Source organism: Rhinolophus sinicus, linkage group LG16, assembly GCF_036562045.2.
Source record: "Rhinolophus sinicus isolate RSC01 linkage group LG16, ASM3656204v1, whole genome shotgun sequence".
Classification (NCBI taxonomy): Eukaryota; Metazoa; Chordata; class Mammalia; order Chiroptera; family Rhinolophidae; genus Rhinolophus; species Rhinolophus sinicus.
The window spans coordinates 25,446,061-25,471,695 of NC_133765.1; the positions used below are offsets into that span (position 1 = coordinate 25,446,061).

At 46.4% G+C, this 25,635-nt stretch overlaps 1 protein-coding gene and 1 non-coding gene across 23 annotated transcripts in view; one reads left to right on the forward strand and one right to left on the reverse strand.

Moving 5' to 3' along the window:
* The window catches only part of ACACB (acetyl-CoA carboxylase beta), a 107,524-nt gene extending 82,848 nt beyond the window's left edge, over positions 1-24,676 (forward strand). For all 22 annotated transcript variants that reach the window (XM_074321669.1, XM_074321660.1, XM_074321661.1 and 19 more), the window contains 18 exons: positions 763-966; positions 1,872-2,027; positions 7,496-7,618; positions 7,723-7,992; positions 8,918-9,015; positions 10,031-10,151; positions 12,113-12,223; positions 13,091-13,234; positions 14,665-14,785; positions 16,546-16,642; positions 18,184-18,280; positions 18,778-18,913; positions 19,979-20,156; positions 21,390-21,502; positions 22,456-22,610; positions 23,247-23,417; positions 23,525-23,661; positions 24,404-24,676. In XM_074321669.1, the coding sequence (XP_074177770.1) occupies positions 763-966; positions 1,872-2,027; positions 7,496-7,618; positions 7,723-7,992; positions 8,918-9,015; positions 10,031-10,151; positions 12,113-12,223; positions 13,091-13,234; positions 14,665-14,785; positions 16,546-16,642; positions 18,184-18,280; positions 18,778-18,913; positions 19,979-20,156; positions 21,390-21,502; positions 22,456-22,610; positions 23,247-23,417; positions 23,525-23,661; positions 24,404-24,530 (2,559 nt within the window). In that variant the 3' untranslated portion in view covers positions 24,531-24,676. The remainder of the gene's footprint in view (positions 1-762; positions 967-1,871; positions 2,028-7,495; positions 7,619-7,722; positions 7,993-8,917; positions 9,016-10,030; positions 10,152-12,112; positions 12,224-13,090; positions 13,235-14,664; positions 14,786-16,545; positions 16,643-18,183; positions 18,281-18,777; positions 18,914-19,978; positions 20,157-21,389; positions 21,503-22,455; positions 22,611-23,246; positions 23,418-23,524; positions 23,662-24,403) is intronic.
* TRNAM-CAU (transfer RNA methionine (anticodon CAU)) lies at positions 7,152-7,225 on the reverse strand. The gene has a single exon. It is a non-coding gene; the product is annotated as a tRNA-Met (tRNA).
* Positions 24,677-25,635: the final 959 nt, after the last annotated feature.

Consider the following 25,635-nt stretch of genomic DNA (forward strand, 5'->3'; position numbering starts at 1 on the left):
TGTGCTGTGCCGCTTTGGGCATTGTCTCCTGGCACTCGAGACCCGAGTGCCAGGATGTGTATGTGCACATTTGAACCTTGGTGGCTGCAGGTGGAAAACAAACATTCCGTTGTTTAATTCTAGAGCCATATTTTAGCCACCACCCTGAGGCCTATCCCTATTCCGAGCTTCACCCTTCATGGCTGTCCTTCACTTGTAGGACAGCATGAATGTCCCAAATGTCTTGCAAAACAAAAGTTTGTCCTCTTCCTGGTTCTAGGCTCTGTTGGGGGCTCCGTCAGCTGGTTCTTCATGAGCAGGCAGGGTTTATGGTGGTGATTCTGGGATGGAACGAGTCCTGGTCCATCAGGTTGGCATCTGTGGGGTGCAAAGGACCCATGCTGGTGACCCAGCTCCACCAGTGCACGTCGTTCCCGGAAGAGAAGATGCATAGGCTTGAGATGCATGGAGATAAAGGCAGTGTAATGTCAGAGAACTAGCTGTCAGTTCTAGCCTCAGTTTCCTCATCTAAATGGGCGAGGAAAATGCTGGCCTCTTTGAGCGATTATGAGGACGGAATGAGATAATGAGCTTTCAGATACTTAGCAAGGTGCCTTTGGTGGTTATTATTAGCTCACATAGTAGTTGGATCCATACATACTATGTCCCAGGCATTTTGCGTTCAGTCTGTCTCATCCTTCCGTTGTCGCCAGTGCTAGAACTATTACTAGCAAGGTGTGCAGAATGGGCTCTGACATTGGCCTTTCTGTGGTTTGGGGGCAGATCGAGGAGTCGGTGCGTTCCATGGTGATGCGCTACGGCAGCCGGCTGTGGAAACTGCGCGTGCTGCAGGCGGAGGTCAAGATCAACATCCGGCAGACCACCACCAGCGGTGTCCTGCCCATCCGTCTGTTCATCACCAACGAGTCGGGCTACTACCTGGACATCAGCCTCTACAAAGAAGTCACCGACCCCAGATCCGGAAACGTAAGGCTGGGCCAGGTCACGGAGGTCCAGGCCAAAGCAGAGGCAGGCCTCTCGGCCGAGCAAAACACATTCGAGTGACATTCGGTGGGCGTCTTGCCCTGCGTGCCGGAGTGGGGCGCCCCTCTGAGCTGTCTGAGAGACGTGTTAGTGTCCGAATCCCAGGTGTTCGTTTCCCTAGAAGGAAAATGATTTCAAAGTTTACTCTATTCTAGGACCATATTCAGGATAAGATGTGGGGCACCATGGTTGATTATAATGCAGCGCCCAGGTGGTTCACTTAGTGAAATGGGTATTTTTCCCAACCCTTTTTTTTAGAACAGACTTTGTAAAGTGAATCAAATATCATACTGGCTGCCGTTTATATATACATATGTATATACACACACACATATATACACACACACACACACACACATATATACATATATATATATATATAAAACTTTATTTTGAAATAATTACTATCAAGAAGTTGCAAAATTAGTAAAAAGGAAAAAACAGTACGGTGAGTTCCCATGTACCCTTCACCCAACTCCCAGTGATAACATCTTACATAATGTAGGATCCTGTCAAAATAGGACATTTATACTGTACAGTACTATGAACTCAAATGCAGACTTTATTTGGGTTCCACCGGGTTTTATGCACTGTGTGTGTGCAGTACTATGAGAGTTACATTTGGGGGCTGTTTCCTCACTTACTGCCCCTCTTTGTTCTGGTTGCCCACAGTGGCAGACAAGAGAAGATCCGCTCTCCCTGCACTCACTTTGTTCTGTGACGTGACGTGCTGCGCTTTCCGTCCACTGTGTTTTCACTGAGAACCGGCCTACATAAGTTTGGCGGGAGCGTGGTTCCCTGAGACTTGCCTCCCTCACGCTCTTGTTTTTTCTTTCTTTTTGGTCCAGATCATGTTTCACTCCTTTGGCAACAAGCAAGGGCCCCAGCATGGGATGCTGATCAACACTCCCTACGTCACCAAGGACCTGCTTCAGGCCAAGAGATTCCAGGCCCAGTCCTTGGGAACCACCTACGTGTACGACTTCCCAGAAATGTTCAGGCAGGTAAGTCCTGCAGCTGAGATGCAGCAACGCCCCGCGTCACCTTAGGGACTCCGCCAAACCACCCCCACCCTATCCTATCCCACCCCACCCCCCCATCCTCAGTTACTCCTCTGATGACCCCACTCTAAAGAAAAAGGTCTTCATGAAGAAAAAGCAATTACAGTTGAGCCTTGTGTGGGGACCTAACCCCCTATGCAGTGGAAACTCTGCATATAACTTTTGACTCCCCCAAAACTTAATTACTCATAGCCTACCATTGACCGGAAGCCTTACTGATAACGTAGTCGATGAGCACATATGTTGTATGTTATATGCATTCTATACTGTGTTCTTACAATCAAGTCAGCTAGAGAAAAGAAAATGTTGCTGAAATCATGTGGAAAATACCTTTACAGTATTGACTGAAAAAAATCCGTGTGTAAGTGGGCCCACATAGTTCAAACCTGTGTTATTCAAGAGTCAACTGTAATATTGGCAATGGCTTCTCATTTTTTTCTAAAATAAATCCAGTTTCATCCCAGTGATAAAAGGAATATAACGTAGAAACTTCAGAAAATAAAGGAGAGTGGAAAGAATACAAGAGTAACTCATAGTTTCACGTCCTAAAGACAGATTGCTTAACATTCTGATGTGTTTCCTTCTGATCTTGTCAAAGCTGATTTATTAAGTACCCGCTACTTGCCAGGCACCATTCAAAGGGTAAATAGACCATGAGGAAGAGGATGGAATCACTGCCTTTGAGGAATTGTTGGTCTACTTTAAAAAAAAATAACATTTTGTCATGTTTTTCCAATTAAAAAGTATACATTGGGAAATACAGAAAAATAGGAATCAGTAAAATTTCACCCGTATGTAATCCATCCACCATTGACGACTGTAATAATATTTTAGTTCCCTTCAACTACTTTTTTTTTCTATGCCTCTGGCTATTTTTCTTACATAGTAGAGCCTTTCAAGGAGACTGAACACACTGGCATTAGGGACGTAGGTGTCTGTTACATCCTCTACATTGCTTTGTGAGTGACGTTCATGACACTGAAGTCATGGACCACACACTGTGGGCAGGAAAGCATCAGTTCACGTCAGGCAGAGGGGACATAGGATAGTCGCAACAGATGATACTGAAAATCACTCAGGTCTGAGCTTGAACCCTGCATCTGTCCTTTGCCTCCTGTGTGTCTCTGGGCAGGTTCCTTTACCTCTCTGGGCTTCAGGTTTCTCCTTTGTAAAATGAGTATAATGGTAGTACCTTCCTCACAGGATTGTTTTGAGGAAGATATATGAAGTATTCAGTAGCTGCTTCAATGGAAACTTTCAAGATTAAAAATATCATTGTCTATATTCCTGTTACCTCTGAGCTCAAGGGCCATAGGATAAGAAACGGACAAATCAGAAGCAAATCCATCCCCTTTCTTTTAGATAAGGAAACAAGACTTCAGACAACCCATAAATTTGAAAACTTAGATGAAATGAAAATTTCCAAGAAAAATATATCTTTATCAAAACTGACTGAAGAAGAAATAGAAAATCTAACTAGGTCATAAACATTAAAGAAATTGAATTAATAGTTTAAAAAATCTATTCACTAAAATTGGGCCCAGATGGTTTTACAACAATTTCTATCAAATCTTCAAAGACTAGATAACCCCCCCTTTGTATACAAGTTGTTTAGAGAGTAGGAAAAAAAAAAAAGAATGCTTCTTAATTCATTATATGAGTTTATTATTACCTTAATATTAATCCCAGATAAGAACATTAGGAGAAGGGAAATTTGTTATCTCAGTTATGAATGACACAAAAATCATAAATAAAATATTAGAAATAAAATCCAGGAATGGGTTTTTAAAAAAGATTTATCTTATGACTGCTTATATGATTTGATATTAGGAAGACTATTCATATAATTTACCATAGTAATAGATTAAGAAAAAACTTAAATTTTTCAGTAGGTATAAAAATAGTCGGGGCGGACGGGTAGCTCCGTTGGTTAGAGCGCAAGCTCTGGGCAACAGGGCTGCTGGTTCGATTCCCACATGGACCAGCGAGCTGCGCCCTCGCAACTAGAATGAAGTCAATGAGCTGCCGCTCAGCTTCCAGGTGGCCAGATGGCTCATTTGGTTGGAGCACAGGCTCTCAACCACAAGGTTGCCAGTTCGACTCCCGCAAGGGATGGTGGGCTGTGCCCCCTGCAACAACGGCAACTGGATCTGGAACTGAGCTGCGCCCTTCACAACTAAGATTGAAAGGACAACAACTTGACTGGGGAAAGTCCTGGAAGTACACACTGTTCCCTAATAAAAGTCCTGTTCCCCTTCCCCAATAAAATCTTTTTAAAAAGTATTTGACAAGACAGCATCTGTTCATAATAAAAGTTTTTAATAAACTAGGAATAGAAGGGAATTTATCTTGATAAAAGATATCAACCTAAAATTAATAAAACCTAATGGTAAAATGTTGAAAGTATTCTCTTTAAAGACAGGTACGAAACAGAATTAGCTTTTATCCCCAATTGTATTCAACATTTTTTATCGGAGTTCCTGGCCAATGCAATAAGATTAGGAAAAGAAACAAAAGGTATAAAGACTAGAAAGAAAAAAGCAGAATGGTGTTTTTTGTAGATAATATAAATATCTATATAAGAAATCCAGGAGAATCTATATAGTTAGACAACACAGGAAGATTGCTAGATACAAGATCAATATACAAAACTTAATTGCATTCTCGTAGACCAGCAGTAATTGTAAAATGAAATTAGGAAAAAAAAAAGGACACTGAAACAATATTAAGTTCAACTATAAGATTACCTAGGAATAAATAAAATAAAAAGCATACAAGACCTTTATGGAAGAAATTTTAGAACTTTATTGAAATACTTTCAACCAAATAAATGGGGAGATTGTCATGAAGGAATAATGGGAAGATTCAATATTGTAAAACTATTAGTTCAGCCCAAATGAATACATTCAATAAAATTCCAGAGTTTTTTGGTGAAAACTAAAATTTCATATGGAAAAGCAAAAGCCCATGAATAGCAAAAACAATTTTGAAAAAGAAAAACGTCAAGAGGACTCATCTTAGCAGATGTTACTACTTATTTTAAAGCAGCAGTACTTACTACAATGTTCTATGATTGTAATGGAGCTAGACAAATAGACCAATGGAACAGGCTAGAGCCTAGAAGCAGACCCACTCGTGAATAGAACCTTGACAGAATACAGAGGTGGGATTGTGGGTCAAGAGAATAAACTTAACTAAAAGGTACAAGGAAATGTCGCATCTAACTGAAAAAAGTAAATTTTGATTTCTACATCATTTAGTATACAAAAACAAAAAATTTCAAGAGGGTTTAAAGCCACTTGGAGTCAGTTAAAAGCATAGAGAAAAGACAAGCCCCAGGTTGGGAGAATATGTTTCAGTGCCTATTACCAGCAAGGGATTAGAACTATATTATCTACAGAACGCTTATAAATCGATCAGAAGAAAACAAGCAAAATTATAAAAAATATGAGCAGAAATTATAAACAGGAAATTGGCAAAAAAGAAACTCAATAAACATTTAAAGGTGCTCACCTCATTAATAATATAAGTGAGATCATGTGGTATTTGTCTTTCTCAGTCTGACTTATTTCACTTAGCGTAATACCCTCCCGGTCCATCCATGTTGTTGCAAATGGTAAGGTTTCATTATTTTTTATGGCTGAGTAATATTCCATTGTATATATGTACCACTTCTTTATCCAGTCATTTATTATTGATGGGCACTTGGGTTGCTTCTGTATCTTAGCTATTGTGAGTAATGCTGCAGTGAACATAGGGATACATATATCATTTTGAGTTAGTGTTTTTGTTTTTATTCAGATAAATACCCAGAAGTGGAATTGCTGGATCATCAGATAGTTCTGTTTTTAATTTTTTGAGGAACCCCCATACTGTTTTCCATACTGGCTGCACCAGTTTGCTGTCCCACCAACAGTGTGCAAAGGTTCCCTTTTCTCCACATCCTCACCAACAATTGTTTGTTGATTTATTGATGATGGTCATTCTGACAGGTGTGAGGTGATGCCTCATTGTGGCTTTAATTTGTATTTATCTGATGATTAGTGACAATGGAGCATCTTTTTATATGTCTATGGGCCCATCTGTATGTCCTCTTTGGGGAAATGTCTATTCAGGCCCTCTGCCCATTTTTTAATTGAATTGTTTGGTTTTTTTGTATAAGTTTTTTAAATAAATTTAGGATATTAACCCCTTATCAAATGTATCACTAGCGAATATCTTTTCCCATTCAGTATGCTGTCTTTTTGTTTTGTTGATGGTTTCCTTTGCTGTGCAAAATCTTTTTAGTTTGATGTGGTCCCATTTGTTTATATGTTTTTTGTTTCCCTTGCTTGAGGAGAGAGAACAGAAAAATATCTCTAAGAGCAATATCAGAGAGTTTACTGTCTATATTTCTTTTAGGAGTTTTATGGTTTCAGGTCTTACATTTAAGTCTTTAATCCGTTTTGAGTTTATTCTTGCATATGGCGTAAGAAGGTGGTCCAGTTTTATTTTTTTTTACATGCCAGTTTTCCCAGCACCATTTATTCAATAAATGGTTCTTGCCTCCTTTGGTATAGATTAAATGACCATATAGGAGTGTATTTAATTCTGGGCTCTCTATTCTGTTCCGTCGATCTTTGTGTCTGTTTTTATGCCAGTACCATGCTGTTTTGATTACTGTGGCCTTGTAGTAAGATATCAGGGAGCGTGATACAGTATCTCCAATTTTGTTATTTTTTCTCAAAATTGCTGTGGTCATTCAGGGTCTTTTGTGGTTCCACATAAATTTTAAGATTATTTGTTCTAGTTCTATGAAAAATATCATTGGTATTTTGATAGGGACTGCATTGAATCTATAGATTGCTTTGGGTAGTATGAACATTTTAATGATGTTAGTTCTTCATGAGCATTGTATATGCGTCCATTTATTTGTATCTTCTTTAATTTCTTTCTCCAATGTCTTATAATTTTCTGAGTACAAGTCTTTTACCTCCTTGGTTAAATTTATTTGTAGGTATTTTTTTGATGCAATTGTAAATGGGATTGTATGCTTTTTTTCTTTTGTAAGGAGGGCTCAGCTCACAGTGGCCCATGCGGGGATCGAACCGGCTACCTTGGTGTTATGAGCACCACGCTCTAACTAACTGAGCTAATGGGCCACCCCAGTGGGATTTTCTCCTTAATTTATCATCTGATAATTCATTATTAGTGTATAAAAATGCATCCAATCATTTTTCTTACTTCTTTAAAAAAAAATCTTAACTAAGGAAAAATTATGACAAAACCATGAGATGAGTGCTCAGATATTTATTATTCTGCATGTTTTTTGTGTGCTTTAAATAGTTCATAATTAAAAGAGAAAGAACTAGAAAACATGCCTCCTTACTGAGGACTTCAGGTTTTTCTCTTTCTTCCCCTTTCCCCCGCAGGCTCTCTTTAAACTGTGGGGCTCCCCAGACAAGTACCCCAAAGACATCCTGACTTACACTGAACTGGTGCTGGACCCTCAGGGCCAACTGGTAGAGATGAACCGACTTCCTGGAGGAAATGAGGTAAGAACTCAGCAGAGCCCCGTCCCTGGCTGGAGTCACCCTTTCAAAATATTTCCCCCTGCAGACACAAACCCGTTTTCCTGGTGCATTTGTCTTGTCGCCAGGTGGGCATGGTGGCCTTCAAAATGAGGTTTAAGACCCGAGAGTATCCGGAAGGGCGAGATGTGATCGTCATCAGCAACGACATCACCTTTAGCATCGGCTCCTTTGGCCTGGGAGAAGACCTGCTGTACCTGCGGGCATCTGAGATGGCCCGGGCAGAGGGCATCCCCAAAATCTACCTTGCAGCCAACAGCGGGGCCCGTATTGGCCTTGCAGAGGAAATCAAACACATGTTCCAGGTGGCTTGGGTGGACCCAGAAGATCCCCACAAAGTACGTCATGAAGCAAGTGGGGCGGCGTGATTCTGCTCAGCTAACATATTTTCAGTGGGGGTGATAGCGCCCATGAGAGGGGCGGAAACATCTTGTTACTCTCTTTATATATAAAGCACAGATATCCGTACCGTACATAAACAGGCATACAGTATGTTGGTATTAAAATTTCATGGGAGGGGATGGCGATTAGGAAAAACTGTGTTTAAAGGCTCCTTAGGGTGACAGTAATGAAAAACGTTTATAAACAGTGACGTAATATACACTGAGCATCTTCTGAATGCAGTCAACACTGAGAATGCTAAAGTGGAAACTACATCGTCCCTGGTCTCGGAGAGGTCTTAAAAGACGTCCAGGAGATGTAAAGACACCAGCTACAATAAAAGGCAAAATGAATGAGAGCTAAGCACACATTTTGTGATGTGAAGATGCAGGGGAGAGAGTCGTTATTTAAAACCAGAGCATGTATTTTTCAGGGGATGATACCGCCTTCCCCAAAGGGGACAGAATTATTCTTTTCATGTGACACACACAAACACACACATACACACACACATAGTACGTAAACAATATATCATAAAATGGGGGAGGGGGGGTGCTTGCAATAAGGAAAAAAGCTTGAAAAGGCTCCTTAGGGGAGCACTGGTGCAGAGGTAATTGAGGAACAGAATCTGAGCTCCCAGGAAAAAAGTGAGGCTGTGTTGTAAGGATAAGTGGAAAGTGCTTAGCACAGAGCGGATCTTCAGTTTATAGTTGTTACTGACATGGTATTAACATCAGACATGTTAACATGTTATTAAACATTGTTAACATGTTACTAACATCTGCCCCTATACAATATTGACATTAAAAAAAACACAAAAAAACAGTAGCTGTCTGAGTTCAGGGAACTGGAGTCAGCCTCACTGGAGTATATTTTTTTAAGGGGTTTAAATACCTGTACCTGACTCCGCAAGACTACACCAGAATCAGCTCTCTGAACTCTGTCCATTGTAAACACATCGAAGAAGAAGGAGAATCCAGGTAAATGACTTAGCCGGCGGCACCCCTCATGTTGTCTGTGATTAATTCCAGCTACTACTGAGGAATCTGTCTCTTTGCATCCTGGCTTATGGTGGTGTTTTCAAATGGGTGGTGGTGTCTGTACACTGGGACCCCTGAGCTTCCGGGCACTGATGACTTACATACCTGGGGCTTTCTCTAGGAGGAACCCATCCTTGTCATCCCAACGTGAGCCATGCCGCTCACAAAAATAGCACATCACACAGGGAGAATTAGATGGCATTCCCATGGTATCCCCAGAGCTGCAGGCTCACCTTTTATGACCAAACTAGCCAAACTGATGCAGCTGTGATTTGGCAAGGTGTGGGCAGGGCAGGGGGCTTCTCTGTGAGAACATCAAGGCTACCGGCTTCTTTTCCAGGGAATGTTGCTGTTTTCTTTTAGCAAGGTTGACTAAATCAGAATTTCCCAAGCTGAGTTTTCCAGAATGTTAGTTGGGGATATGTAGGAGGGAGGAAAGATTTCCATAGTCAAGTAGGTTTAGGAAACCCTGGCTTAAAGGATGTGTCCCTAACAAGCATCTTTATTGCAGGCCTTCTCAGAACCTTTAATGTATTAAAGTACCTTGGGAATCTCTAACAGGTTAGGCTGTACAGTGACTCTTACACTTATGTGGCCATGGAATCTTGATTGATGGATTGTGGACTAAGTGGCTTCCCAAGTATACCCCCCTCTCTCTGTAGACCAGATGCTATTCTAGATTGCTTTCAGAGGAATGCACGGTGGGCATGGCATTCCATTAAGACAGCCTCCAAGCAGGCAGACATCTGTGGTTGGAGGGATGACAATTATTGATGCTGAACTTGCTCCTCTAGAAACGTCAGGGCCAATCGTGAGGGTTCTAGACCTCTGCTTTCATTTCACCTCTGGCTGCTTTACGGCCTTGCTTGCCCCTCCTGCCTCAGGGCCTTGGGAAATGCATCAGCCTCCGATTTCCGCACCAGATCTGTCTTTAACTTGTGTTTGGTTCTTGAAGGTATGTCATCACGGATATAATTGGGAAGGAGGATGGCCTGGGCGTGGAGAACCTGCGGGGTTCAGGCATGATTGCTGGGGAGTCCTCTCTGGCTTATGATGAGATCGTCACCATTAGCTTGGTGAGTCGCCTCTTGCTTTATTTATTTACTTTTTTGAATGTCTCAACTTTTATTATAGAAACTTTAAAATAGTCACAAAAGTAAAGAGACTTGATAAGGAGCCCCATGTGTTTACCGTGCAGCTTCAATAGTTATCAACATGCAGCCATTCCTATGTCAATCCCTCCGCCCCCTGATTTGCAATGTTTGAAAGCAAACCCCCTGTCATGTCTTTCTGTCTGTAAATACCACAGTGTGGATCTTTACTAGATAGCGACTTCCCCTCCCCCAGTTTACAGACCCACAATATTATTGTGCACCCAGCAGCAGCAGGGGCGGCTCTTTAATATCCTCAGAACCCAGCTTGGATTCAGTTTTAACGGTTACCTCCCAAGTATCTTCTAATAGTTGGTTTGCTTGAATCAGAGTCCGTTCTCCTCCTATTGAAAAGGTATTGAAGACTTAGATGAACTTTTGTCTGATTTTTAGTGGTATTGGATGAGTGTCTCCCGGCTTGACCTTTCCAAACATACTGTTTTTAGTAGTAGTAGTTATAGTAATCTACTAATAGTAGTAGTAATAATGGTAAACTATTATTCAAGGCCTTATTTTTACATTAAGTGTTGGATCTCTAGTTTCCAAGGTGAAAAATGCTGAGTGTCTTCCTCAGGCTTATTTTCCTCATGTCATATATATATTTATTTTGTATGTATTTCAAAATAAAAAAAATGTATGTAAAACATATGTATTTTTATATGTTTCAAAAATATCTTTATTTTGAAATGTATAAAAAGGTACATATTTTTATACATATTTTATACATTTATATATTCCGAAAGATATATATTATATATATGTACATAATAAATATATCTTTATATATAATCAACCCTTGAACAACACAGTTTTGAACTGCATGGGTCCATTTATATGTGGATTTTTTTCAATAACTACCATGTGTTTTCCTTATGATCTTAATAACATTATTTTTCTTTTCTCTACTTCCTTTATTGTAAGAATACAGTATATGATACATACAACGTGTAAAATATGTGTTAATTGTTTATGTTATCATTAAGGCTTCAGGTCAACAGTAGTCTTTTTTTCCCCTGAGGATTGGTATATTTTTCTCTTCATGGACAATGCAAATGATGTAATTGATTAGGTTTCCCTTTTTGTTTTGGCTACCTGGTCACAGGTGCAGCTCAATTTTAGAAACTGGGTGGGATTTGTTTTTTTCAATTTGTTATAAATTAAAGTTTGTTGGGGTGACAACTGTTAGTCAAGTTACATAGATTTCAGGTGAACAATAGTCTATTAACAGTTAAGTTTTGGGAGAGTCAAAAGTTACATGTGGATTTTTGACTGTGTGGGGAGGGTGGTCAGCACCCGTAACTGCTGTTTTTCAAGTGCCATCTGTGTGTGTGTGTGTGTGTGTGTGTGTGTGTGTGTGTGTGTGTTTTGAAACAGTTTCAGACTCATTGGAAGTTATAAGTGAGTGTAGTGAGGTCCCATGTACCCCTCACCCAGCTTCCTCTGTGACAATGGCTTTCATAGCTAAGTACTTTATCAAAACCATGACAGTGATGTTGACACAATACTCTTAACCCGGTGCAGCCCTTACGTGGATTTCACCAGTTTCAAGTGCACTCCTAGCCATCCTTTGGTGTGTGTGAGAGGCTGTGATGGCTCGTGAATGGCCCGGCTCAAGAAGAACCAGAACATTTCGCGTCTGCTTTCTGTCTAGAACACTCTTCTTGTTTAACCAGGTTCTTCCTAGATAGGAAGCCAACGTCAGGCGAGCCTGAAGGACAAGCTTTGCCTCTGCTGTTTGGCCCCGAATCAGGTGGCCAGTGGCCACACTGTCCATTTGTGTAGCTTCCATTTGTGTCCAGTGGGTTCCTGGGCGGTCCCCTCCGACTCCGCTGTGGCGGGCGGGGCACGCGGCCCTTGGGAATTCACAAAAGATCCTGTCTCCACAGGTGACCTGCCGAGCCCTTGGGATCGGAGCCTACTTGGTGAGGCTGGGCCAGCGAGTGATACAGGTGGAAAACTCCCATATAATCTTGACAGGAGCCGGTGCTCTCAACAAGGTAACCGTGAGAAGGCCTCGGAGTCATTTTACCATTCCTGTTGTCCCCTGATGGGGGATTTTGCTCCACATGAAACCAGTTTCATTCCTACTGATATGAAAACTATTTCCAATTTGCAATTATCTGGGACTCTTAGGAACTCCCCTCCCTCCAAAAAAAGTATTAGGCTCTTCTGGTGGAATTCTGTATTACTGACGTTTGTAACTTTTTTAATTACTAAATTTTAAAAAGTTATTAAATGAAAAAAATTATTAAAATGGCATGGCGCATTGCAGAACATTGGAAAAAGACCGAAAAGAGTGCTCCTACTATCATTTGGGTGTATTTCCCGCTCATCTTCTGTCTTTACATGACTCCTAGTGAATGGGCAATTTGGTAGTCTACTTTTTTCATTTGATGAAAACATTTTCCACATTGCTGTAAGGCCTCCATAATTTAATGTCTGCCAAAATCCCCCCCGAGGCCTCAAAGTCTGGGCCCTGGGCCAGCAGCATCAGCATCCCCTGGGAACTTGTTAGAAAAGCAGATTCTCGGCCCCCACCCCCACCCCCCCGCAGATGTGCTGAATCAGAAACACGAGGTCGAGTTTTGCTTTTGAGATGACCAAAGTAATCAGCTGGGTCACTGATTCTCAAATTAGGTTGCATGTTGGAATTATCTGGAAATTTAAAAAAAAAGAAAAGAAAAGAAATTGCCAAAGATTCAGATGTAATTGGTCTGGGTGTAGCCTGGGCATCCAGGTTTCTGAAAGCTCCCAGGTGATTCTAAGGCACAACCAAGGTTGAGGACCACCGAGGGAGTGACTTCCAAACAGGTAGACGGGCCCCGAGCCGGACAGAACTTGCTAACTCTGTCCTGTCCACGCAGGTCCTAGGCAGAGAGGTTTACACGTCCAACAACCAGCTGGGCGGCGTGCAGATCATGCATTGCAATGGCGTCTCCCACATCACCGTGCCGGACGACTTCGAGGGCGTTTATACCATCCTGGAGTGGCTGTCCTATATGCCAAAGGTGCAGTGTTCCCCCCTCCTGCTCAGCTTAGAGCCTGGAAGACTGTTACCAAGTTCATTTGCTGGGTGGTGTGGGCTGTGGGGGGCAGGGAGTGCTGCAGATGTGACTGGGGGAGTAAATTTTTACGCCTCCTTCCTTCCCTCTCTGACACCCAGTCCTGTACTAGCTGTTCTTGGATTTTTTTCTTTAATGCTATCATAGGCTCCTGTCTGTTGATCATTTAGGAAGGGGTGGCATTGCCTCTTCTCAAAAGAGGTAACATTGTAGCAAATGATACATCCGCTAAAGGCTTAATGTCGAAAATACGTAAGGAACTTACACAATGTAACACCAAAAAAACAAACAATCCAATTGAAAAATGGGCAGAGGACCTGAACAGATATTTCTCCGAAGAGGACATACAGATGGCCAACAGACATGAAAAGATGCTCAACATCACTAATCATCAGAGAAATGCAAATTAAAACCACAGTGAGATATGACCTCACACTTGTCAGAATGGCTATCATCAATAAATCAACAAACAACAGGTGTTGGTGAGGATGCAGAGAAAAGGGAACCCTTGTGCACTGTTGGTGGGGTTGCAAATTGGTGCAGCCACTATGGAAAACAGTGTGGAGGTTCCTCAAAGAATTACAAATTAGACTGCCATATGATCCAGCAATTCCACTCCTGGGTATTTATCTGAAGAAAACAAAAACATTAATTCGAAAAGATATATACACCCTTATGTTCATTGCAGACTTACTAGTAATAGCCAAGATATGGAAGCAGCCTAGGTGTCCATCAATAGATGAATGGATAAAGAAGATGTGGTACATATATACAATGGAATATTACTCAGCCATAAAAAAAATGAAATCTTACCATTTGTGACAATATGGATAGACCCTGAGGGTATTATGCTAAGTGAAATACGTCACACAGAGAAACACAAGTACCGGATGATTTCACTTATATATGGAATCTAGAAAAACAAAACAAAATAGAAACAGACTCATAGAGAGCAAGCTGTTGTTTGCCAAGGGGGAGAGGGGTGTGGGAGATGGGAGGGAAAAATGAGGTAACATTGGAGTACAGAGAATCCTCCAGCTTTGTAGTCAGGCTGGATTTGATTCCTGGCTTCTTCCTCAGCATCAGTGAGACCTTGAGATAGCGGCCTCAGTTGCCTCATCTGTGAAATGGGAATAACATTAGCCCCTCCCCCAGGGTGTTATCCTGATGATTAAGAGAAATGATGTTTGCACACCAGCACTTGGTAGGCCCTTGCCAAATGCTACTCAGAATCATAGTGATTAGCTAGTTGGGGGTGGATTTCCACAGCACAACCAGGGAGAATCATAGTCAGAGGCGAGAAGCCGGATGAGCAGATCAGGGGCGTTGTTGACAAGCCCAGGAGACTGTGTTGGACATCTGGCTTTCTCTTCTAGGATAATCACAGCGTGGTCCCCATTATCACACCCACCGACCCCATTGACAGAGAAATTGAATTCCTGCCAACGAGAGCTCCCTATGACCCCCGGTGGATGCTTGCGGGAAGGCCTCACCCAAGTAAGTCCTCAGGCGTTTGCCTGAGACCTAGGTCTCGCGTGTCTTTTTCTGGGCCTGGGGTGAAGGAGCACTGAGGTAGAAGCATTGCTGTTTGGCCAGATCACCCCGGGGGGGTAACTGAGGTCAAATGCAGAGGGAGCAGAGGGACTGAGATTTCACCCTATGCTCTTCCTGAGCTAATTGACCAAGAAGGGATGGAAACAGCCTCCAGTCTCTGGAGCTGATGGATGGAGGTACAGTACAGTGGAGGTTGTGGTTACATAGATGGAAAATCCAGGGCTGACACATCAGAGTCGCAAAAACTGTTCCTCTCTCCCTCCCTCATGCCTTCTTTTTCTTTCTCTATTTGGTTAAACCTTCACAGGGGAGCTGAGCTCACTGTGTGTGCATGTACCTAGGACGGGCAACCTAGCCTTTTACACACACACGCACACGCATGCATGCACACACTCACGTGTTAACACATGCCCTTGCACAGTCTCTCTCTTCGCTCTTGCTCTCGCTCTCTTTCTCGCTCTGCCCCCGCCCTGCACCCCCCCACCCCTGCCCCCAAAGGAGCAAGTTTGTCCCCTGGAGGTATATGATTACATTCTGAGCACCCAGAACAGAACAGGAAAGATGAGCTACTGCGCTACCATCATCCCGAGTCTAGAATTTCACATGCTGCCACCTTTAGAAATCGGCCTGCTCATCTTGTTGCAGGAGAGGTGCCTGTCGGGAGTGTGCTTTCTCTGCCAGAAAAAGAAGCCCCATGGCTTGCTTCCCCACCCCTCCTTCTGTTTCTCTTGGCCTTTCTCACCTGGGAACATGGGGCAGGCTTTATCTTGATTAAAACAATGTCCAACTTCTTACTGGCAGTTTTCGCCACCTCATCAGGCCATTCCTCGGGCCGACACTGAAAGTGAGCGAGCAGCTTGGTTCCTAGGTGCCCAGCCTCCCACACCTGCAACCTGAGACCCCTGCCTGGCTGCTCTTGTCCAAACCGCAGTCATGTACACCGTGGTGTGGATTTAAGGCACCGTTTCCTCTCCAGGGATGGCTACAGCTGACATTGTCACATATTCTGTCTCTCTCTGGGAAATTGAAGATTTTCTTTCCTGTTAAGTGGGAAGTTAAATGGTTATTAAGCTGCAGCCAACAGGTCAAGGGTCAGGGATGAGTTTTGGGGAGCAGGGGGTCCCTTCCTGAAACCCCACCCTCCAAAGGTGTCCATCAGCTCTCTGTCATTGGGATCTCCTTGTGTTTGACATTGATGGAAATTTATATGGTTGGATATTGAACTGAATTGCTTACTTGGTATATTTTTTCACCCCTGGATTTTTTGTTTGTTTGGTAGGGGGTTGAGATCTGTGTCGTTTTTCAGGAAAAAATTAGACTGTCAGGTGAAGGCCGGGCTGTCAGGTTCAGGTGTCGGGCTGTCAGGTTCAGGTTGGGCTGTCGGGTTCAGGTCGGGCTGTCAGGTTCAGGTCGGGCTGTCAGGTTCAGGTCGGGCTGTCAGGTTTAGGTTGGGCTGTCGGGTGAAGGTCAGGCTGTCAGGTTCAGGTCGGGCTGTCAGGTTCAGGTTGGGCTGTCGGGTGAAGGTCGGGCTGTCAGGTTCAGGTCGGGCTGTCGGGTGAAGGTCGGGTTGTCAGGTGAAGGTTGGGCTGTCGGGTGAAGGTCGGGCTGTCCTTAGACTGTGAGGCAGTCTGCCTCAGCAGGTGGACCCCAGGAGCCCTCATCAACCTGGTCCCTCAGCCTGGGCTTCTGCCTTCTTCCCACAGCTCTGAAGGGATCCTGGCAGAGTGGATTCTTCGACCAGGGCAGTTTCAGGGAAATCCTGGAGCCCTGGGCCCAGACGGTGGTGACGGGACGAGCAAGGTAACCATGAGGGTGGGGCAGGCTGCACTCACCTGGCCTCACTGGACACTGGGACAGTTTCTTCCTGGCCCCAGGATTTTTGGAAAGAGGAATTTGGGGGGATGGTTTTCTGGATGATGAACTTCTTCATAAAGTCTAAATTTGTCTGGGGGCTGGGACCTTTGCCCCTAGTATCTACCCTGGGACAGGGTGGTTTAGCCATGGGAGCCTCGGGCCCCTTTGGGAATCAGAAGCCAGCCCTGGTGCTCTCACCAGAAAACTAACGACACTCAAACCTGAATTCCACTTCAGGAGGGTCACGGGCTGGACCCTAGCTGGTGGAAGGCTTAACTGCTTGAATGCTTTCAGAGACGAGCAGCTCACTCCTCAGTGGTGTAGCCATCATCTTTTTGGGCAGCTCTAGTGGCCCCAAAGTCCCTCCTCATCTGGATCCCAAAGCAGCACCTTATAATTTACCACTCAGATTCCTGGCGCAGTGTACTTGCTACAAGTCTAGGTTCTGGAGTCAGACCTGAGGTCATGCCTCCACTCTTGTCACTTACTCTCTCTGGGCCTTCATATCCTCATCTGTAAAATGGGGATGATAATTCTACACCCAGAGGGTGGTTGCAATGATTAGAAGTGATACGTTAAGCACGTAAAATATAAATGCTCTGTCAGTGGTCGCAGTTGCTATGGCTCATTATTGTTGTTATTATTTACCTCCTGGGCAAAACGTAAGTATTTCAATACTAAGCCTTATATTGGCACTTAGTTGCTAATCCATAGCGTTTTATTTTAAAAACAATTAAAACAAAACAAAAAAAAATCTGAGATGAAATCTCCTCCTTCTATGTGGAAGCCTCTCCTTTATTTGAAGACTGCCCTGTCCCCACCTGCCACGTAGGGTCGTTAGGTGACTAAATGAGCGGAATCCAGTAATGCACATGGCACGGGGTGGCCGGTAGCCGTCCGTGACAGTTACTGATGTCTTGGTGTCACCTGCGCAGAAGCTCCTTCAGGCTCAACGTCACTCAGTCCTTTCTAGATGCAACTTGGTGTGTAGACCTGCTCTATCTAATGTTGTAGCTGCTGGCCACACGTGACAATTCAAGTTTAAATGAATTAAAATGAAAGAGGACCACATATCAGTTCCTCGGTTGTACTTGCCACATGTCACGTGCTCCGTAGGCATATGCAGTTCGGGGCTACTGTACTGGACAGCGCAGCTGGAGAACGTGGTCATCACGGAAAAGTCTAGTGGGCAGTGATGCTTCAGACCCTCCCCCTCGATCATGGCTGTGGCCCAATAAGGGCACCAGTAGGATCTTCCCAGCCTGCCAACTTGTAAGGCACATAGTGCTTGGGGCTGCTGCTCTGCCCTCCAGTAAAATACCCTGCCAGAGGGACAGCAGCATGTCTTCTGTGTGCCCTCATCCTGACCGTTAGTGCCCACTCCAGACACCTGTAGAATGTCATCGGGGGCTGGGTGGACTCATCTGCCACTGAATCTGCCTGGGGGTGCCGCCCAGCACCCAGCTCACCCGTGCTCCGCCTTGCAGGCTGGGGGGAATCCCTGTCGGAGTGATTGCCGTGGAGACGCGGACGGTGGAGGTGGTGGTGCCTGCGGACCCCGCCAACCTGGATTCTGAGGCCAAGGTGAGGGGGCCAGGGAGCTGGGGCTGCTGTTTCAGCTGGCTCAGCGACAGCAGTGGGTCCTGGGGTCGCTCAGACTCAGGGGCCTTGGGGGACTCGGTGCCTGTTTCTCCGGCAGGATGCACTGTTCCATACCATCTTCTTCCTTCCTCAGAGGATGACACAAGGTCCCTAGGAATCATCCCACCTCTCGCCCCCATCCCTGTTGCTGTTTCTAGGTTGAGCCACGCCATGTACTGGAAGGAGCTCAGAAGCCAGAGAGCGCTTCCTAAGACCCGACTCAGTGTAGCCTCAACTCCCTGGGCGCCCCTCAGTCTATAAATGGGGCAACAGGAACCTCTCTGGGCTGCAGTGTGACAGTCCAGGGGGCCCTTAGAGACCACGTTGGGCCCTCCCTGGGAACCCTGGCTCTGGTGTTGGTGCCAACACCAGTCAGGTTGCCCCACGTCCCGAGGTTGCCTTGCACGGAGGACTCTCATCCAGCCGGCTCTGTGTTCCAGATAACCCAGCAGGCGGGCCAGGTGTGGTTCCCAGACTCAGCCTACAAGACGGCCCAGGTCATCAAGGATTTCAACCGAGAGAAGTTGCCCCTGATGATCTTTGCCAACTGGAGGGGTTTCTCCGGTGGCATGAAGGGTAAGGTGGCCTCCGTGGTGGGTGCTCTGAAGCCACAGGGTCAGCACCCAGGACAGCCCCATTGGGGTGGTGATGCCGCTTTTCTGTGTGCAGACCCATTGTCGTCTTAGCCATTACCCCCACGCAACACTGAGGATGGGAGCAGTTCAGGTAACGTCAGCACATTTTACAGATGAGTAACGAGGATTTCCATTGTGACTTGTTGGAGGTCACATCGTGAGTGGCAGGGCAGGGAGGGGTGGCTCCACAACATGCCAAGTGTCCTGGGTAGTCAGCCCCCTGTTTGGTAAGATGAGACGGTGTGTCTGCCCTTCCTTCCTCAGAGGGCTTCCGTGAGCTTCAGTGACCTGACCGTCGTGGGAGTGCTTTTTAAACCCCTAAGCATGTTTTGAGATACAGTGGCTCTCAGTGGGGTGTTGAGGAAAGAGCCAGCCTGGGAGGTGGGCAGACCTGCTGTGAATCCTTGCTAGCTCGGTGACCCCTCCCGAGCCTCAGTGTCACTCCTGTGAAGGGGATAAGAATAAGGCCAGTTTCAGAGGGCCAGTGAAAGGATTCGATGAGCCAATCTCTGGCGTGGGGCGCTAGCTTTCGGTGTGATTATGGTTGATTGTATTATACATTATTGTTACCATGTAGGGTGTCTAGACCTGCACTGTCCTGGTGGAAAATAAGGGCATACACTCCCTGGGCAAGAGGGAAGGGACTGTATGATTCTGTGTGCTAGAAACGGGACAGGGCAGGGGGCAGAGTCAGAGCCAGAAAGAATCGGAGATCGGTTGCTCTCTATGCGTCCCTTTTTCAGATGGGGACACTGAGGCCCAGGCAGGGGTGACTTGATCAAGGTCACACAGACATTTCGCTGCCTCTTGGTAAAACAGATGGTAGAGCCATCTGTGCCAGGCCGGCTCCTGACTCTCACCCCAGTGCCCTTTCTAGGGCGCCATGAAGCCTCCCAGCTGAACACGCTCTCCCAGGACCCCCAGAACGACGGAGGCTGTGGGCTTTGCATGTGGGTGAGTGCTGCGGCCTGACGTCACCTCACCAGGCCGTTGCTTTGCTTTTCAGACATGTATGACCAGGTGCTGAAGTTTGGAGCCTACATCGTGGACGGCCTCAAGCAGTACAAACAGCCTGTCCTCATCTATATCCCACCCTACGCTGAGCTCCGGGGAGGCTCCTGGGTGGTCGTGGATTCCACCATCAACCCCCTGTGCATAGAAATGTATGCGGACAAAGAGAGCAGGTGGGTGTGTCGCCTTTTCCGGTTCTCACTGCCAGTCCTGAGGCCCCCTCACTTTTGAGCCCCTGGCTGGGGGTCATGGGGGGTTCAGAGTTTGTGAAAGATGGAGAGCCTCATGTTTACCAATCTGAAACTAGCATCCAGTATCCAATTGGATTTTCTCAGTAGAGCTAGTAGATGAAGCATGGAGGTGGTGAAAGAATTGTCTGTTCTTTCATAGTTAATACCCACTTCCCAAGGAAGTTTGCAATCAAATTAAGAGACACTAAAAGCAGCTGAGCTTTCTGGCAGCCATGATGAAAAGGGAAATAGGACCAGTCATCCCGTTCACACTAGACTCTGAGTCTCTCCCAAAGCTATGAGTTTCTGAAGGAGCTATATTTACCCATTTTTATAACCCAGGGCCTGACTCCTAGTGGGTGGTTGGGAAATACTGACCAAACAGATAACCAAATGAATGCTCCTATGAGAGGATACCAGTTCTTTGGGGGAGAGAAACCTTGGTACTTTTTTTTAAAGTGGAATTCATCCCAAGAACTTTTACAGAAAGGATGATGACAATAATACTTGCAAAATGGTGTTTGAGTGCCTTCCACGTGAAGACTGTGCTACATGCTGTGCAGGATATAAAGGCCTCAGGAGTAATTCTCCTCAAAATATAGGCACCCTATTCCTGTGTCCACTCCCTTACTCATTTATTAATTCAGTGGCTATTTACTGAGCACCTACTGTAGACCAGGCGTCATGCCAGGCAGTGTACGAGTGGTGCAGATGAGCCAAACCCGCCTGCCTGCAGCATACCTAGACCCTCATGGGGGCTGGTGAGTTCAGCCCTCCAGGAAGCCTCAGGACATGAGCAGCCTCGAATAGCGTCACCATTAACTTTTTACTCTGGCCACCGGGAAGCTCAGAGCTACATAAAGTATTCCTCAGTTGTCCCGAGCTATCAGAGGAAAGGGGGCAGAGGGAGGCTGAGGGGTGAGTGAGAGGGTTGGAAATGGGAGGGTAGAATTTATTGTTAAAAACTGGCTCCGTCCCTCATTGTATGGGTAGAAAAGTAGACGACCAGAGAGGGGAAGTGACTTGCCCAAGGTCACACAGTGAGTCAGTGAATGAGCTGAGAGCTGACACCCAGATTTCCTGGTTCTCTTGCCTCCACCCCTGTGTCTCCTGGCTGTCTGTCACTTGCTGGGGGACCCCTCTAACACTCCCACTCCTGCTGTTTCTTTTTTTCAGGGGGGGTGTTCTGGAGCCGGAGGGAACAGTGGAAATTAAGTTCCGAAAGAAAGATCTGGTAAAGGCCATGAGAAGGATCGATCCAACTTACAAGAAGCTTGTGGAACAGCTAGGTGAGAGGGTCCAAACTGCATCACCCCTCAAAGGTCAGGAGAGGCCCAGTCCACTCCATTATTGGAGGTTTCTAGTATGTTAAAAATAAAGTGAAGATATACCAAAACACAGCTATAAAAACAGAGATATTTTAAATGCTCACATATAACAAATCAACCCTTTTAACATTCCAAAACGCACACAGTGCCTTAGTGAATTTTTTTTCATCACGCACAAAATATAACTTGAAATATTTTGAGCCAATGAGGAACATCAGAATTTTGATAATGTCCCTTTAGAATTTCCAATCAGACATGAAGTAGTTTATCATTTTGTTTGAGTGATAGCTTTGTTTCACTTGTAGCCTTAGAAGTAATTCTCTTTAAAAGTGCATATTAGCTGGCAGTCTTTATAACTGCGCTGTTCATAAGATTTATTACTCTGTGTGTGTGTGTGTGTGTGTGTGTGTAATTTCTTTGGTTTGGTAGCACAGTGACGCTGACCTCATAGAATGAGTTGGGAAGTGTTCCCTTCTATTTGCTGAGTTGGAATTATCGTTACACCTTTAAATCTCTAATAGGAGGTTTCTTCCTACAAATTCATTTCCCTTACTGTATAGAGGACTACTAGTCAGGTAATCTGTTTCCTCTGGGGGGAGCTTTGGTAGCTTGTGTATTTTAAGGAATTTGTCTATTTCATCAAAGTGGCCTAATTGTCATACAGTTGTTTTTAATATTCCCTTCTTACCTTTCACAATATGTACTAAAAATAGTAACGGACGGTATCCGACAATCACAGTGGGTCTGATAAAGGGCAGATGTAAAGAGGCATGTGGAATGCCGTGTGGCGTTGTGCGTGTATTTCTGAGGCCTGGTGCACAGCTTGAGTGTTGGGGGTGCTGTCAGAGTTCAAACCCAGAGCTCTCCTGGGGCCAGGCCCGTCCTGCAAACCCTGGTTTGTGCCTTTGCCGCAGGAACGTCCGAGCTCTCCGACAAGGACCGCAAGGACCTGGAGGGTCGGCTGAAGGCTCGAGAGGACCTGCTGCTGCCCATCTACCACCAGGTGGCGGTGCAGTTCGCCGACCTCCATGATACACCTGGCAGGATGCTGGAGAAGGGCGTCATTTCTGTAAGAGCCTGCGGCCTCCGTGTGTGACTGGGTGCGAATGGCCCATCCTAAAGTCACCTGGTTGCCAACAAACAGAAGAGATTTGGGGTCGAATGTTGCATGTTAGAATCACCGGAGGTGCTTTAAAAAAAAAAATCACCGTGCCCCAGTGGCTCTCCAGACCAGTGAAATCAGGATATCTGGGGTGGGAGCCAGGCATCAGTATTGTTTTTCAAATCCCCAAGAAATTCCCAGAGGCAGCAAGGTTTGGGGAACCACCCATCTGACCTCTGTATGTGTCTCCAACCGCTGGGCTGGATTTGGGAACCGCTGTTCCTGACCTGCGTTCACCCACTACTGACCATCCCAACCCCCGCCCTATCGCCCCGCCCCCAAGAGGACATCCCACAGTCACCTACTACCCCTGTGTCCCGTGCTCCTTTCCGGGGGCCTGAGCCCTCCATGCCTCTGGGAAGTCAGTCTAGAGTCCTGGTGAGGTGCTGGCTCTGCCACTGCCCCAGAAGGTGCCTGCACCTCTCCAGGCCTTAACTTCCTGGCCTGTAAAATGGGAATGATCGCAGGGCTTAGCTCCAGGCAGTGTCCTGCCTCTCCTCCCGCTCTTTCTGGAGGAGACTCAGGCCCGGGCCTTGTCCGCAGGACATCCTGGAGTGGAAGACGTCGCGCACCTTCCTGTACTGGCGCCTGCGCCGCCTCCTGCTGGAGGCGCAGGTCAAACAGGAGATCCTGCAGGTCAGCAGTGAGCTGAGCCACGTGCACATCCAGTCCATGCTGCGCCGCTGGTTCGTGGAGTCGGAGGGGGCCGTCAAGGTGCGCCTGGGCCAGAGACAGGGCCGGTGGCGGGGTGCCTTGAGGGGCTGCGGGGGGCTTAGCCGACAGTGGGGCCCTCTCTGAGGCAGCCTGTGCCTTCTCCCCAGGCCTACCTGTGGGACAACAACCAGATGGTGGTGCAGTGGCTGGAGCAGCACTGGCAGGTGGGGGACGGCCTGCGCTCTCCCATCCACGAGAATATCAAGTACCTGAAGCGGGACTCTGTCCTCAAGACCATCCGAGGGTGAGTGGCCGCCCGCCTGCCTGCCCATCCCTTGGACTCGTCAGCAAGTGCTGGAGACAGGATTCGCCTCCAGCCACCTGACCCCAGAACGGCCACTCGAACCCTCCACACCCGGTGGCAGGGTCCCCGGCTGAGGTCCACAGCCCAGTGCTGGGCCCCGTCCCCCAGAAAAGAGGCCCAAACTCCCCCATACCCAGTCTCCCGGTACCAAGCCCTGAGGATGCTATTTGGTGCGTGTGCAATGATTTCAATTCATGATCCTTGTTGGAATATACAGGGTGACTTGTTCAAGGTCACAGCTAGGGCCTGTTTGCTTAGAGAACCCATATTCTGAACTAACAGACCTTAGGCTGCTGGCTCCCATTTGGTATCAGTCTTCCTGGAGGATTTGCTCCCTCCGTTCCCGTGGGGTCCCCTGGGAGGAAGGTAGATCACATGTGACCCCCTTTGAGGCATGAAGCTGAAGTTTAGGGGAAGTGTCGTGGCTCAGGTCACAAGCTAGTGACCAGTAGGGTCCACTGTTGCTCCTTGAGGTGCTGTCATCTCCCGGCCGTGTTCTCCCCTGCCCCATGGCACCGTCACCCCCTTGGTGACCGTGGCAGGAAGACATTCAGGAGTTCCAGGTTGTTGCCCACCCAGGAACGTGACATGGCCCTGCACACAGGGACTCTTGGGGCCACCCTCAGGCCCACTGAACTCAGTGGCAGCAGTGACCCCAGCCCTTCTCTCCTGTTCCCTGCAGCCTGGTCCAGGAAAACCCGGAGGTGGCCCTGGACTGCATAATGTACATGAGCCAGCACATCAGCCCGGCCGAGCGGGCCCAAGTCACTCAGCTCCTGTCCACCATGGACAGCCAGGCCTCCACCTGAACGCTGGCCACCCGGCCACTTGCAGGACCATGGGCAAGAGAGACCACGCTGACCTGCTGACCACAGGCCCTCGCCAGGACCTTAGGGGTTTGCTTTCCAAAAAAAAAAAAGAAAAAAAAAATTCCTGGGCATTTCTGCAGGACTGCAGGCTCCCACCTCACTCCTGTCTCAATGAACGGCTCAGGCGTGCCCCCTTCCAGGCAGACAGCCACCTCCCCGTTGTCGGGAAGTTTGTTTTATCTCTGCAGACGTTTTTGCTGCCTCACTGAATTGAATTGAACCCAAACGCCCCAATTTCTTTTTCCTTTCCGGGGCCTACCATTCAGGATCCAGGTGTCATTTTAGGCTCGTTTTATATCAGATCATGCAACCTTTTATTTTTTTACTCTGAGACCAGCTCTTATTGTAAGTATCTTCTATATGTCAGCAGAAGAAAGAGGCCAAGAAAAGAAATAGACAAGACAAGGAAAAGAAATCCATTTTTGTAACGATGCTATCTGGAGACTATCAAGTCATCCAGGAAGGAGCACAAATGATTTTTTATAAGGGGAATAAAATGGTATTTTGTTCCCCAGATGACCCTTAGTGAGTCACTAGGAATGTCCCTTTGGCAGGCCATGCTCAGCACTCATCACAAAGATTCTCTTTTTGAGAGAGGGAAAGCAAAATGAGCAGAATTACCTGGCCATCAGTTCCAGGGCATTGGGAGAGCTCTTCTGCGTGTCACAGCCCTCTGCCTGCCTCGTCCCTCCGAGGACAATAAAGACTAGCTCCTCCCCAACTGCAGGACTGGCCACCCTCCCTGGCACGCACCCTCCTGCCCTCTTGAGAAACAGAGCAGGAGAGAAAGCCCTCCTCAAACTCACAGCGCTACCTGCTGACGAGCGTTACCACTGTGACTGCCGCTGCCCCTTGGAGGGCTTCTAAGTCACCACTGGTTTCTCACCTGTTGCCTTGATGTCCGTGGTGGGATCTGGCCCCAAGGGGCAGAGCTGTCGGTTTCCAAGGACTGACCACAAGGACCACACTGATTTGCTCAGGGAGGCCTTTGACACGCACACCAGCACCCAGCTCTGAAGGCTGCACAGCGTCAGGACCTGCCATC